This window comes from Hemibagrus wyckioides, linkage group LG04 (assembly GCF_019097595.1).
Source record: "Hemibagrus wyckioides isolate EC202008001 linkage group LG04, SWU_Hwy_1.0, whole genome shotgun sequence".
Lineage (NCBI taxonomy): Eukaryota > Metazoa > Chordata > Actinopteri > Siluriformes > Bagridae > Hemibagrus > Hemibagrus wyckioides.
In genome coordinates, this window is record NC_080713.1 from 15,552,873 (window position 1) to 15,568,698 (window position 15,826).

Here is a 15,826-nt window from a genome sequence, read left to right on the forward strand (position 1 = left end):
CCTGGTGCCATGTGTTCCCCAGGTAAGCAACGCACACGTGCTCGGTCATCCGCGTGATTTAAAAGAAAACGTGATTCATCAGACCAGGCCACATTCTTCCATTGCTCTGTGGTCCAATTCTAATGCTCACATGCCCAATGTTGCCGCTTTTGGTGGTGCACAGGGGTCAGCATGGACACCCTGACTGGTCTGCAGCTATGCAGCCCCATACTCAACAGATTGCAATGCACTGTGTATTCATCTGTTGGCTTGGACCACATGGGCCAGCATTCACTCCCCACACGCAGCAATGAGCCTTGGCCACCATCGACCCTGTTGCTGTGTCACCACTGTTCCTTCCTTGGACCACTCCTTATGTTTCCCATTTTTCCTACTTCTAACAAATCAACATGTGCCATGATGAGGATATAATCAGTGTTACTCACTTCACCTGTCAAGGGTCATAATGTTATGCCTGATTAGTGTATATAATAATAGTGATCTCTAATAATGACGCAAACAAATGCAAATGCTTAGCAGGAATAATAATAATAAAAAATAAATAAATAAATAAAAAACAATGCTTAAAATTTAGAGTTGATTGAGAGACATAAATGCAGGAAAATGTAAAAATCAATATATCAATTTGAAAATCAAGGTGAATCAAGGTGAGGCTAACAAACAATCAAAACATAAGTCCTTTATTTAGTCTGTTATTAACAACTTAATGGGGGGGGTAGAATTACAGTTTTCTTTTTTCATGTGCACCTCTGTAGCTCCAAAGTGATGCATAAGCACAGGTGGTAATTCACCACCAAATGGCTTGCCATATTTATTAATATTATCATCTCCTTCACTTCTAAGCATACCAAGATTTGTTCAAAACAGATTTCATTCCCATTCAGGATGAGCAAATACTACTTTCACACACATTGACATGGTGGTTCAATTATTAGCAATTTACTCTCAGTCATAAACAACACTCTCACTATGCAAAACACTCTTCTGCATCAGTGCAGGCATGTTAAATGTCATACACATAACAACCTGTAGTAAAGTCCTTATATATGTATATAATTAGATTTTAATTTAAATGATTACTTATGCTGATCAAGTGAACAAATACAGATCATAGGAAGCTGTGTTTTACATAATGTTTTATTAATTATTTGACAGTAGGTTATGCATATGTGTACAATATATACACTTTGGGTATAGCTGCAACCACCACTAACTGTGAGATAGAATAAAATAGTACTGCATATTATACACAATTACACAGATACAGCAAAAAAACAATTCAGAACGAATTTTTTTCTTATACACTTGACTTTACAAACTGATATATATACATAATATAGTTAAATGACTAAAATATTTTATTGAGTGGTTTTCATCAAATGCCTTTCTTGAATTTGTTTCTCAAGTAGTGGAAAATGACAAATTGCATCTGACTTAATACATTAGCATAATAAGACTGTTGCAAATGTTACATTAAAACTATATAATAATGTAATAATAATAATAATAATAATAATAATAATAATAATAATAATAATAATAACAACAACAACAACCAGAAGATGAAGAAGAATTCATCCTAATGATGCACCCATGCAATGTTACCAAATACCTCAATATGTTCAAAACTGAACTTTTCAAACCCTTATAATGTCCCATGGCTATGAAGACAGCTGGGTGGTGTCTTACAAACTGTAACCATACTAGTACAATGCATGGCTTTAGGTGAGTACAAAACCATAGGCAGTGTTTACCCTGCGAAGCAGCTTTTTAACTGAGAGGATGCATGTAATACATTATATGAAATAAGATTACAGATAATTAGCTTTGTGTAACATATGCAAGAGAGCAATTTAGCAATGGCATTTATGACATGAGAAAGTCGTTTGGATTCTCCAGGCAACTGATTTGTTTAAACCTAAAATGATTATAAACAAATTATGTGATGTGGTAGCTTAATATTTAAGGAGTCTGACTATTGATCGGAAGGTTGTGAGTTTGAACCCTCAATTGCTCAGTTGTATAAAAAATGAGAAAAAATGTAAGTCGCTTTGTATAAGGGTGTCTGCCAAATGTCAGTACTGTAAATATAAATGCTGATAATAATAAAAAAATTTTACATGCACTGGACCATGGTTCTCTACATAACAAACCATAATAATCCTATTTAATTTATGTTGAATCAGAGATTTTTAAATAATTACACAGAAGGGAAGCTGTGAAGAAATGTATGTTTTAGTATTCCATAATTCCACATTTTATTCCACATTAAAAAATTTTACTGTTACAATGTTACAGATGCATCTCATAGGGCTGAGACTAAGATTCTATATTTTTAACAGATAGTGTTAAAATAGGCAGTACATTTACAAGTATGTTAGACAGAATTATTTAAAATGCAATGCTGTTTCCTATGTAAATATACGACATATTATCATAATCGTTCTTCACTATTACAGAAACTATACATTAGTATTTAATGAGATACTATGTGATATTTATGACTATATTTTGCACATAATACGAACCTCATCACAATCATCAATATTGTTTTATGTGGAATATTAGCTAATTGTTTTAATTTACTCTTTGCATCAAATTTGAAATGTAACAGCTTCTTGATTAGCAAGATTGTAACAGACTAGAACTCGACAATTTTGAAAGGAAGTGCTTTGATTAAAGCCTGCTACCCATTAATCGTCAGATATAATGATGCTGGTACGTGGCTAGGGACACGGATCACGGAGTGCGGATATTACATCGGCTAGATTGTAATTCTTCTTTTTTTTGTGACCACGTCATCTAACTTAATCAGCCTCTTCATGTAGATTAGCCTGGTTAACCTTCGATCCATGCAAAGTTAATTAGGTCGGGCTTTCGATGACCTGCTGGTCAAAACCCCTCTATCTACCGTTCGAAGGAACTCAGCGGCGCAAAAAAGATAAGATGAAGGTAAAGTTTATGTTGCCTTAGTGTGAGAGTGCATGATGGTATAAATAAAGTCTTATACTCTCGCGCAATTTCAGGAAAGCGTATATAATAGGCTGAAGAACACATGCATAGCTGCAATAAACACGGCGCTGTTAGCAATTATTAAATCATTTCTTAAGAACAGGAAATGTCATACGATTTTTCTGTTTGAAGTCAAATTGGGAGCTTGATTGTAAACGTGTTTTTACTGCTCATTTTCCTCAAGAGAGCGTTTAAAGGTCTATTTCAATACCTATTGATCACTTTTGGGGGGGGGGCTCAAGTGGTTAAGTCTCTGGTTCGCTGACCGGAAGATCGGGGGGAACATCACCAAGTTGCCACTGTTGGGCCCTTAACCCTCTCTGCTCCAGGGGCGCTTTATCATGGCTGACCCTGCGCTCTGACCTTAACCTTCAAGGATGAAATATGTGAAGAAAGAATTTCACTGTGCTGTAATGTATATGTTATAAATAAAGGCTATTTCTAATTTTAATTTAACTTTTACTCTCTAAGACCAGGGCGAGTTTGCTATGCCCGTCTCTCTCTCTCTCTCTCTCTCTCTCTCACACACACACACACACATTCACACACACTCTCTCTCACACACACACACACACACTAAGCTCATACGTTCCACTCACAAAGGAATTCACAAACTTCCTGGTGCTCTGGGACAGATCGTTACAGACCCCCACTATTTGTGTCTGATTACTAAATATTTAGTCACACCGTCTTTGGGTCCCGTCAAAATCGATACCGTTTTACAGGAGTGCTCCCTATGGGTGAAGATCACTGCTTAGAAGTGAGTTTTACACGGTTAAGTGTACTCGCAAGATTTGGCATGCGACTTCTTTATCAGTGTTCACTATAAATAACATCTGAAACGCCGTCACAAAAACTGTACATTGGTAAAATATTTTACCTTTTTGGGATGAACACTTTTGTTTGCCGATTCTCACCCTTGCATCCCGCTGGAGCCTTTTTAATTGGTGTGTTGAAGTTTAGTCTGGTTTCGGTGGACTTGGCCATGGGTAGAATTATAATGTCCCCATAAACAGACAGGTTTCTCCTCTGCCTGCGTCTCCCCCTCCCTCTCAGAGACCCTCAGCCTACACAAAGCAAGTGGCGTTCTACCTTCTGTAGAACAGAAAAAAACACAGAGGACCATCTTATCACTTTTTACAAAACTCTTTTGACATCTCTGCCTCTAGAGACAACCCCATTATTAGCTGTGTACTAAATAACAGGCTTAAAAAGTTAAAGTGCAAAAGAAATGTGTGACGCTCTGGCATAATTTTTCTTATTTATTTACTCCCTATAGCATTTTAATCATTTTAATAAAGAGAGGAACGTGTTTTCTCGTCCATTTCCCCGTCTTTTGGAAAGGGAGCACTGCTCCACCAAATACATCATTAAAGCACAAAGAAAGAAAGAAGTTCAATTTTTCTTGGAGAGGATGCACTACGGAGAGGACGAATCAACATCATATGCTTTTGGTATGTTTCAGAGGCTATGCATGTATATATAACGCTCTCTGGGTCTACATCATATAAAGGAACCGGTCTGGCATCGGATCCTGAATAATCAAATAGTTATTAGTAACTCACAGGGAAATGTAAAGCGATAGCCTACATTCAGTGTCAACATTACATTGCATATTATGTCGCGAAATTTTAAATGAGCAGTGCAGTAAGTAAAACATTGTTATAAATTATTATTATTATTATGTCAATTCTCCATTACGTTTATATTTCATTAAATTATTGTGAGATGCCCCTGGAGCAGAAGGTAGTGTTATTTTTGCATTTTCCTAGGTAAGAAAAGATACGATAAGAAATGAAATAAACGAGATCATGTATTCGCTGTTCATGTACTTAATAACCACACTCACCAAATATGGATTTCAGTACATTCCAAAACGTATCGGTGTTTTTCCTGCGTTTTTCCTTCGTGTCCGCTTTGCGTAAGGACTTTTGGCTCTCAGCGTGCAAAGCTAAAAAAAAAACACATCTGACTGCAAAACAAGCAAAATACATTCCGTCTTTTCTTCAATATGCACGAATAAAAATGGTGTATGCACACCCATAGCTTTGCCTCGTCCGTTTAAATTAGAAACGAGTCTCAAAGGCATTAATCAGATTAAAACGAGCACACGTCGCATTTGGCGTTAGTGAGAGACGAACAGCCGAGACGCGGTTTTCTATTTAAGATGGCTCTTACACGTTAAAGAGAGCATTTTGAGGCAGAAATTATCCATACGCTAGGGGGCACCCAGATACTGTCATACACCAGGTTTTCAGCGTTTCTTCCTCATTGGCGGCATATGCTCTGAATTCAGAACTGTGAATTTTGCAGCTCTAAATTTTGGATCCATGGCTGACAGCCCCTTGAGATGCACAAGTAACCTTCAAACTCGAGGGGCTTTGTAGAAGTTGATATGACACACACAACCTGAGTAGCCAAATGGGAGACACTGATCTTCAGCTTTCACACAACGACATGATTCTCATTCAACCTCCCCATGTTTAATCAGCAGTTGAGGTATCACGATTTTTCTTAATGTAGACAAACCATTCCCTAGACAGTGTAGTAATTCCTTTGAAAGTGTTGTTTTTATCATTAAATTTATAATGTGGGGTAAATTAGAGTAACAATTAAGATATTGATGTGATTCCCAGGCCCGAAGCGAGCAGTACTTTCTTACGTCTTTCAAGGCCTATACAATTTATGTTGATGGTGAACGCGGGCTCCGGGGGTGGGGGGGGTGGCCGGGGGGTTCATGGGGGGTTTCAAGTGAAACATTTTTTTTACTTAAAATACCCATATAATATTTGATGACATGAAACCGATTGGCACCAAGATTATAATTTAATAACTTCACGCCAGCTATAGATTTTTGTTTGTTTGTTTGTTGCTGCACAGCGTCAGTAATATTAATAATAATAATAATAATAAGAAGAAGAAGAAGAAGAAGAAGAAGAAGTAATAGTAGTAGTAGTAATGGTAGAATCGCTCTTATGAATGCATCATGTTTATGTTTCATACATATACTTTATACATTATAATATATGAGTTGCAAATTAACCCTATGCTTATAACAAAGCGGGCAATCTACACTAAATTAAATTGCTTCTAAAGGCAAGTTATTTGTAAGCCGCGCATGTAGGTGACATGAGCATCATCAAAAAGGAGTATTAGATATTTTAAAAAAAGCATATTTGACTGTGCATATGTTATGGAGCAAAAATATTAAACAGTTTGTTGTGGATGAGCAGTTAGTATGGTATAGCGCATGTAAAGTGAATTACATAACGTAGTCTTAGTTTTCAGTTACTGATAACCTTCTTAAGCAATAAACAAACTGCACATGTATTCCAAAAAATATATGTATGAACGTTATAAGTCTCAAATATCTCATGGCTGTATTATTAGTATTATCAAGGCGAGAGAGTAATAATATTGGTTTACTTGATATAGGAGTAAACTAAACTAATAACGGACAATGCCTACTGGAACGATTGTCATTTTTGCACTTTCTGCTGTGATTTAGCAGTCATATGATCCAAATAACTTTTGTTATACAATGTTGTTAATATTTTATTCAACTCCCGATTACCAATATATTATTTTCATGCAGATTTATGTTTAGATAATTAGTCAATTGGCCTAATGTTTCTGCCAATCATTTACATATTAAATTTAAAAAGGGAATATATCAGACCCCCCCCCAACCCCCGAGAGAATAAGTGTGGACCATTATCACTATCGCAATCTTTGGATTGATTTCATATTAATGATAACGAAATGCGTGTTTTATTGTGTTGCATTGGATCGGACTCTCTTTAGGACCGTGTCGTTGCTCGACCTTTTTTTCTTTGCTTTGGCAAAGCACCAAGTAGCACAAGCGCCGACTAGCCAATCGGGTTCAGGGGGGCGGTCCGTGAGCTCTGACCAGTCAAACACAGTCACTTTCCATATATGGCAAACCATCTCCATGGTAACGTGTGCTAAGTTGCAGCAGTCGTGTCAAAGTTCACTATATAGAGAGCTCGGTGAGCTGATCAGAGAGAAAGCATTCTGCCAGCCCAGCGCCTCCAAATCGCAATCACTTCCTAACCTCCCCCTTTTTATCATATTTGATCACTTTGATTCTCCGTTCTCTTCACTTATTATTTCTGCTACACGCAAAGGAAGCTCAGTAGGTTGCGCTCTCTTTTTTGTTTCCTTATCGCTGTCGCTCGCCTGGAGAGTTGACTTCATATTTGACTCGAGCAAGCAGGCTTGGTGTTGCGCGCGGCGGCTAGCGCTACTCCATCTGGAAGAAAAAAAGGAAGAAACGGCGATATTTGTGTCCAGCTGTTGGTTATATTGCAACACTTCAATACTGGAACTTGATGTGTCGCTCGCCAGTTTCTGTAATCTGTACGAGTTATATTTTCCGCGAATCTGAACGTCGCTAAGTTATATTGGCCCCGTCTCTTTAGTAGACTCTTGCTCTTGTTTGGTCGTCGTATATATTTTTTGCAGTTTCTTTTTTTTCTTCTACGGCTTTCCTGAATGGATGACTGCAGGCGCCCCTGGACGTGGCCTCTAAGAGCAGGACTGCGGTTCGGCTCGTCTTCGTGTCAGTTCTAACCACAGCCAAGTCCAAAACGGGCTACAATTCGTCGTCGGCGCGCGAGTTTCAGTGGGATAAAAGCACAGGGTGCATTATTTCTTCACCGATCAACACACCTCTACGTGCTGCTTTGCTTAAGAACCCAGGGCACCACGACACGCCAAAAGCAAAAAAAGAAGAAACAAAACAACAACAATAAAACAAAAACAAACAAACAAAAAAAAAACGGACAACACAAAGTTGCTGACTGATTAGATATGGCAATGGTAGTGTGGAGAGGTTCCCAGGACGATGTGGCCGAGACGCAGGGCGCCCTCTCATCGCAAGCCCAAGGCGGACTAACCCTTGCGACCCCTCAGCCGGGCCAACTGAACCTCACGGCCTCGCAGGTTGCGCCTCCGACCCCTCAAACTCCTGTTCAAGGAGCGCCTAACAGCAACGCTCAGTCTACGCCAACGAACCAGACGTCGCAGAGCCAGTCAGACAAGCAGCAGCAACAACACATCGAGTGCGTGGTATGCGGCGACAAGTCGAGCGGCAAACACTACGGCCAGTTCACATGCGAGGGCTGCAAAAGCTTCTTCAAGCGCAGCGTGCGGCGCAACCTCACATACACGTGTCGCGCCAACCGGAATTGTCCTATCGACCAGCACCACCGTAATCAGTGTCAGTACTGCCGCCTCAAAAAATGCCTCAAAGTTGGCATGAGACGGGAAGGTATTAAGATTTTCTTTCTCGATTCTCTCGTTGTTTCTTGTGTGTTTTGTGGGCCAGTGCATACTTCCAACTTCCACAGGCAACTCGACCAGCGCATGCTAAGGAACCGCCTTCGTTAATGCTCCACTGAGTTGATAATACTCAAATATTTCACGCGTCAATTGCTATAGAGCACGCAATCCATCTTGTGGTTTCTCGTTTGTTTAGGAATAAAACAATGGCATGCATCTGGATTGAATCCTCAGCAGTATATACTGAACGTTTTGAAAATCCGATAGACAGCATTACACACACACACGCACGCGCGCGCACACACACACACACACACTGTAGTCTACGGTGTCAAGATCGACCGCAACCCGCCTACACCAGGCAGAAAATAAATTTGAAGTTTGAAGATTGGGTCAAATATGCTCTTCCTTGGTTCGGTGTTCCCCTAGCAGTCCAGTTCACCATTAATTGTTGTTGACTGAACTCAGTCTCACGCTAGCTAAGTAGGTTATGGATTAGCATCCGTGCCTTTCTTTGTTTAATTTTCCCAGGGTCTCGTGACTCAAAATATTAAACAGGGATTCGCTAATAACATCGCAGTATTTCCGATATTTATACGTAAATTGATAAAATATATTCTAAATTATACTGTTGTTTTAATTTCTGGGGACTTTGGGTTTAACTTTGTCACTTATACAGGGGTTATACTATCTGTTTAATATGCAGCAACGCAATTATGTTTTAAAATGTGAATTGTGTTATTGTGAAATGCCGTTATTGTTACGCAAATACGAGCAAATTTCATGCTCGCATAACTTTCAGGAATTTGGACGTTTTGAGCTGTTTAATTGCACGCACATCCAAACGACAGGGACAGAAACGCGAGGTCATATCATGTCAGGCACTGATGTTTAGAATTTCAAACATCAATATCTGTAGTTTCTCTTTTTGCAGCGGTCCAGAGGGGCAGGATGCCACCCACGCAGCCGCACCACGGCCAGTTCGCCTTGACAAACGGGGACCCGCTGCACTGCCATTCCTACCTTTCGGGATATATCTCTCTGCTGCTGCGAGCAGAGCCCTACCCCACGTCGCGCTATGGCAGTCAGTGTATGCAGCCCAACAACATCATGGGCATCGAGAACATTTGCGAACTGGCGGCCCGCATGCTGTTCAGTGCTGTGGAATGGGCCAGGAATATTCCCTTCTTCCCCGACCTTCAGATCACAGACCAGGTGGCTCTGCTCAGGCTCACCTGGAGCGAGTTGTTCGTCCTAAACGCAGCACAGTGCTCCATGCCACTGCATGTAGCCCCTCTGCTAGCCGCCGCAGGCCTCCACGCCTCCCCCATGTCCGCGGACAGAGTGGTCGCCTTTATGGACCACATTAGGATCTTCCAGGAGCAAGTTGAAAAGCTTAAAGCGTTACATGTCGACTCGGCCGAATACAGCTGCTTAAAAGCCATCGTGTTATTCACCACTGGTAAGTTCCAAGTTTAACAAAATAAAAATATTCAGTTGGCCTAACCCTAGATATCATCATCATCATAATCATCATCATCTTCATCATCATCAACAACAAAAATAATAATAAAAGTAATAATAATAATAATGATGACGATGATGATGATGATGATGATGATGATGATAGTAATAATTTGCAATAACTTACAATTAATCTATAGCTTTGTTAATTTGTGGATATAATTAACAAGGTGGAAAATTAATGTTGGCCTAAGGTAGTTAAAGTTTTAATTATTTATTTAAACAATTTAGGTGTTTGTGGATTTCATAAAACAGCCAAAAAAAAGACAATTTGAACAGGAGTCTTACTATCTGATAAGAAAATAGCATTATAATTATGTTTACACGCTGTAAGTTAGGCCTTGGTCTACGAAGTGTACATTGGCTGTTACAGTTGTGCGTTCACTTACTGTGAATCACTAACAGCACGTGATTTCTGAGATACTTGCGATCAAAACTGCATTTAAAATACAGTATTTAAAATACTGCCCTTAGATGCGTCAAAAAGTGAGAACATGCCCTAATGTTGTGGCAAACATCTTTTGAATATTTACTATTTACGTGATTCAGTTATTTAGATTGACATCTATTAATGATGTCACGCTTGGTGGGGGAGGGAAGATGAGCAGCATGTTAGGATGAGGAAGAAAGGCTTAATGCTACATTTACACACATTTAATCACAATTGTTTTTGTGTGAGCCTGTTCGCTCGAATCGGGATATTGCTCCAGGTTGTTGAAAATGCACGTGGCTAGATTAGATAATTTGAGCTACGTCGCGTCAGTAGGGAAAAAGACATTTCATTCCATGCCGTAAAAGGGCTCACAAATATTCCCTCTTTTTCTTAAGGGGATCTAGGGATCCGAGACATAATGCTGGACTTGTTCCAGAGTTGGGTCATGACCCTAACTTCCTTTCTTTATTTGTGCATTATAAACGTTACACGAGTGGTTGCATAGTTGTGAAAAACTTAGCAAATATGCCCTTGACTATTTTATGAATAATTATTTGTCAAACAGGCCACTTTACGGCACTAAGTATTTTATTTTGTCGTATATATATATTAAATACAATAAACAATACACTGTGGCTCGGCTACAATTTTGACTTAAGTTACTAGCTTCATTTCACTTTGTTGCCTCACAGTGACTTTAGAAAGCATTGTATGTATAGGTCAGGTCAGCCCCCCATGCAGTGAAAGTAAAATATTAACCTTTGCTTACACCTAGACACCTCGACATATGAACATTTGCTTACGTATACATCCACTGGAATACCATTTCTGATTGAAGCATTTTGCAGTTTTTTTTCATAAACTTACATTTAAGTCATAGGGGTTTTTTATACCGGCAACCGGTACCGGGTGATTTGTAGTAATCTTTGCTTTCTTGTTCGTTTTCTATTTACTTAATTAAACAGTATATTTTCCATCCGCTAGTGTAATGCATCGCATTTTAATGATGCAAGCCTAATAAGAGTTTCTAAGCGATGTTGCCCGGTAGGCAATATGCTAACCATGAGCGCGAGTCTAAATTTGACAGATGACGTCGTTTGATAGCCTGAACGTGCGTGTATGTTTATGACTCTCCCCTGCAGTGATACCCTTTATGCACGCGCAAGGTATCAAAGCAATATCAAAGCTGAATGATGATGACGATGGCATACTGACAATATGGACAGACATTTTAGTACAATAAAACAGAAAGATGATTGATGCCCATGCGATGGAGCCGGCGTAGGCTGCAGTTCATATAATGCCAGTTTCGTTGTATTATTTATTTATTTATTTATTTATTTATTTATTTATTTATTTTACTTGTAGATGCTTGCGGTCTATCAGACGTGGCCCACATCGAAAGCTTGCAGGAGAAGTCGCAATGTGCACTGGAGGAGTACGTGCGGAGCCAGTACCCTAACCAGCCTACGCGATTTGGGAAGTTATTACTACGCCTGCCTTCTCTACGCACAGTGTCCTCTTCGGTCATAGAGCAATTGTTTTTCGTCCGATTGGTAGGTAAAACCCCAATTGAAACCCTCATCCGGGATATGTTGCTGTCAGGGAGCAGTTTTAACTGGCCGTATATGTCCATTCAGTAAGCAAAAGGAAGGATCGGAAATGGGGGTCCTCTAGTTAGCGCTTCTTTTGTAGAAGAAACCGGCTGTTACACGATTTACTTTCACGGAAAAGAGACGTTTTTCATAAGTGACTGTGAATTCTCAAACCTGAGACATTTAATGAAAACTACCTGGGGCAGCGCGGTGTGTGAGTGGGGGGGGGGTGCATTTTTACTTTTTTCTTTTTTAAAACAAAAGAAAGCAAAAAGCACGGGGCAAAACACAGAAATGGAGAAAACTCAAACTCAAAGTGCATTTAAATTGGAAAAAAATTAGAAGAAATCCGTCCATTTTCTTTTTACCAAATGGCTCTTATGTCCTGTGTCCATGTATCTATTGCTATTTTGTATATTTTAAACCTCTTTTCTGGTTCCAAACCAGCCTATGTGATTCTATAGTATGAAACTGTTTTTTGTTGTTTTTTTGTTTGTTTTGTTTTTAATAATTTTCTGATAATCACTACTTAAAGCTGTAAAGAGGTTCTTTAAGAATTGAAAGTAAATCAGCAATATAGGACTACTTTACGCTAAACGCTAAAACGCACTTAATTTTTGCTGTCCCTGTTATGAACTTCACTCCCCCCCACACACACACCACCACCAAAAAAAAAAAAAAAAAGAACAGTTCTTTAATGCCCATTTTAGACTTAATGCACCAGGGTGCCACTATTCTCAGACACCCGAAAACTATTAAACTGTTAGCAAATTACACTACTAGAGCTGCGGACGCTGTGTGTATGTGTATGTGCGTGCGTGTGTGGTTGGGAGAAAGAGTGAGTGAGTGTGTGTGTTTTAGTGAGAAAGAATGTTCCTTGCGATTGTTAAGATGCTGCGATCTGCTCAGTTGGTCTTACTTTCAATTCAGTGTAATATTTGTTTTGAACTGTAATGCGTAGAATAAATTTCTTGGCTTGACTATTGACGTTCATCTGTTATCAAAGATTTCTAGTGAATTTTCCGAAGTCCGTACACTTTGCGATATTGTCAAAATGCTAAACTATTGTTAAATTCCATTGAACTGTATTTTAAAAGAAGCTAATCAGTATTATAAAGCCTCCTCAACACACTTAAAGCATTAAAAGTGCCTGTAAAGAGCGAAGTCACTGACTTGTTATTTAAACGTTATTGTATGTCTAGGCTAGCGAACGTACGTGGGGATCATTTTTTTTTACAATTCAGTCTTATGATTGAGTATTTCACTTACTTGAAAAAGAGGGAGAGGCGACAATTAGAGGCAGTATTCTTGTAAATATATAGGTCAATTCATGGACTTTTTCTTATAAAAAATATATGTGATTAAGAATAAAAACTGTGGTTGCCATTTTTTGTTAAAACAAATGTCTTCAAAAATGAGTGGCAGAGTTAGCTAGTAGCACTGATTTTTTTTGTATTGTACATACATATTAAGACAAATGTTTTTTGTTTGTTTGTTTTTTTGTTTTTGTTTTTTTGTTTTTTTTTGTTTGTTTTTTTTCATGTATTTAGACTGTGAATGCATGGCCACAGGTCGCTAACCTATTTTACCTTTGATATATATAAATGTAAATGTTTTTGACTGTATAGATATAATCTGTGCATTCAGTACACTAGCCCTTGTATTGAAGAAGAAAAAAATAAACAAAACGTTCAATAATAGGATTAAACTTAACAGGGTGAGCTGGTTTGGAAAGGGGTGGCTATTTTGACTTCAGTGTTCCTGCTCCTTTTCGGTCTGTAACAGATGCCTTGTATGTGTGTGTATAAGTGTGAAAGCTTGCAATTTTGTCCTTGTCTTGAGGCATTTCTTCAACACACAAGACACCATGTTGTGGTTGGATAAAAGGGATCATATTGTGTAGTTGACTGAACAGTTATCCTGGGCTGTTCCCATGTCACATATGGACCAGAGAATGCTACATGATTGTAATTATGAACAGTTTAAACTGACCCACCTTTTATATAAATATATAAGAATATATTACTGCAGGGTATTGATAACGAATAGATACTTTTTTATTATTATTATTATTATTATTATTATTATTATTATTATTATTATTATTAATTGCAAGTGATATACGTGAGTGTGTGTGGAAGTTTATAGTTGCAAAATCTTGTTTGTTTGTGTTAGCTTATTGTAAACAAGCATTCTGCTGTAAATTTGTTCTTGGTATTAAATTATAATTTATGAATTTGAAATCAAAAATCTTGCCATGTTTTGTCTTTTCTGGTCTGCTGGTAAATCAGTGACTTTTTACAAAAATGTGTTACATTACTTATGTGTTCTCCAGTGTGTGCTGTGTGGTAAAGGAAAAGAGAAATGCTAGTCTTGAAATATAAAAAAAATGCTGGAACCAAAACGATAAAAATGACATTAAAACTAGCAATAAGAATAACAGAAAATAGTGTGGAATGCAAGTCCTTGTATTTGTTGATTTATTTGTGTTTTGAGCACATCTCCTAGTGATAACTTAAAATTATTTACGGTAAACCGGTGCTGCTCCCCGTCTGTTTACTTATTGTTTTTTTTCTGAGAGATATAGTTATCTACATTGAATACGGGTGTGTAGGCTACATGTCAAATACTGCCATCGTCTGTTTTGTGTGAGAAATAGCAAAACGGGTCGCACCTTTCCCGGTCAGTTCCGCCAATCTGTCTCCAAATATGAGTTTACATAGTTTGCTTCTCTATAGGCTAAAACAAGGCCAAAACGTAATAATCCATCCCTTAAAGCTCGCTAGAACTTTGCCTCCTGTTAGTTCAGTCAGTGAGTCATTTTGCGGATTTTCAGCTTAATGGTTCCCAAAACCTAGTCAGTATTAATTAACGAACGTTGCTTTATTCATTTATTTATTTATTTTTAAATTTTATGTTTATTTTATTCTCAGATTTCAGTTTTCTTGGTCGTGATGTTTTGCAAATATCGGCCCATTAATTATAACAACAACAACAATAACAACAACAACAACAACAATAATGATGATGATAATAATAATAATAATAATAATAATAATAACATACGATAATAACAGTAATAAAATACTGTGTTTCAGTATTAAAATGTGCTGTCTAGTCGTCGACAGTTGTCTTGTATACTGTGTTGTTCTCGAAAAGTGTAATACTATAAAAGCAATTAACAGTATAACTGTAATTATCCAACAACGTTTATTACTACAACAAATCTACTCAGGTTTGTACTCGGAGTGTGATTGAAAGCTGCATTTGAATCGGAACCGATTGATGTCTGTTGGTTATCGTTTTGGAGACGCTGTTTAGCATCACTGACTGATCAAGATCGGAAATGCATCCAGACTGCATTTATTTTACAATATATTAGACCATAGTAATAAGATGGATTTTTAGAACTTGACATTTACTTTTAGCTTTTAATGGCTCTTATTTCACTTATTTCACGTGGTTGTCTTTTTAACTGACCCTTCATTTCCGTTAAAACTACCTAGAGACCCGTCTCGAGCTTTAATTCTGTGGAAAATAAATATTGTCTTTATTTTTTTTATTTATTTAATTAATTTAATTAATTTATTTTTTTGTTATTTTACTTTTGTACTTTCTTGGGCCTTTGAGTTAAAGTTAGCAGTGACTTAGATCATGGCGTGCGGCTTGATTTTAGTTGACAGACCGTGTGCTGGGACTGAACTCTATAATTTGCACCCCTGTACGTTTATTAGCAGTGGACACCGAACTAATGAGGTCCTCCGTATAGTGTCACTTTTATTTATTTCCTCCTGGAGGACGAATGGCACTTTAAATTGTGTAAATTGTATTCGGTTGAGTCTGTCCCCCAAAGAAAACATTTTAGAAATTTGGTAAATATACATATTCTTGCTTAAGAAATGCCACCACAAATGATTCTGTCAGTAATAACTAACAACCTTCGTTTTTAAAAAGAAGG

General features: G+C 38.0%; 1 protein-coding gene and 1 long non-coding RNA gene across 3 annotated transcripts in view; one reads left to right on the top strand and one right to left on the bottom strand.

The window, feature by feature from the left end:
* LOC131352134 (uncharacterized) overlaps positions 1–5,532 on the bottom strand; it is a 30,301-nt gene extending 24,769 nt beyond the window's left edge. Inside the window, exons 1-2 of the long non-coding RNA XR_009204474.1 lie at positions 4,862–5,532; positions 3,893–4,107 (exon numbers count right to left, since the gene is read on the bottom strand). This is a non-coding gene — a long non-coding RNA (uncharacterized LOC131352134). The remainder of the gene's footprint in view (positions 1–3,892; positions 4,108–4,861) is intronic.
* A 1,494-nt stretch (positions 5,533–7,026) lies between these two features.
* Positions 7,027–12,704, top strand: nr2f2 (nuclear receptor subfamily 2, group F, member 2). 2 transcript variants are annotated; one of them, XM_058388051.1, is made up of 3 exons: positions 7,027–8,305; positions 9,236–9,778; positions 11,642–12,704. In XM_058388051.1, the coding sequence occupies exons 1-3, from the start codon at positions 7,846–7,848 to the stop codon at positions 11,914–11,916; spliced, it is 1,278 nt and encodes a 425-aa protein (XP_058244034.1). In that variant the 5' UTR covers positions 7,027–7,845; the 3' UTR covers positions 11,917–12,704. The 2 variants fall into 2 exon arrangements, with proteins under 2 accessions (XP_058244034.1, XP_058244035.1); XM_058388052.1 differs by having other exon boundaries at positions 9,251–9,778.
* Positions 12,705–15,826: the final 3,122 nt, after the last annotated feature.

Excerpts from the sequence above, each read along its gene's own strand:
- nr2f2 (XM_058388051.1), top strand. The coding sequence starts at position 7,846 with ATGGCAATGGTAGTGTGGAGAGGTTCCCAGGACGATGTGGCCGAGACG. Across the intron at positions 8,306-9,235 it reads AGTTGGCATGAGACGGGAAG|TTTCTCTTTTTGCAGCGGTC; the intron begins GTATTAAGATTT and ends CAATATCTGTAG. Across the intron at positions 9,779-11,641 it reads CATCGTGTTATTCACCACTG|ATGCTTGCGGTCTATCAGAC; the intron begins GTAAGTTCCAAG and ends TTTTACTTGTAG.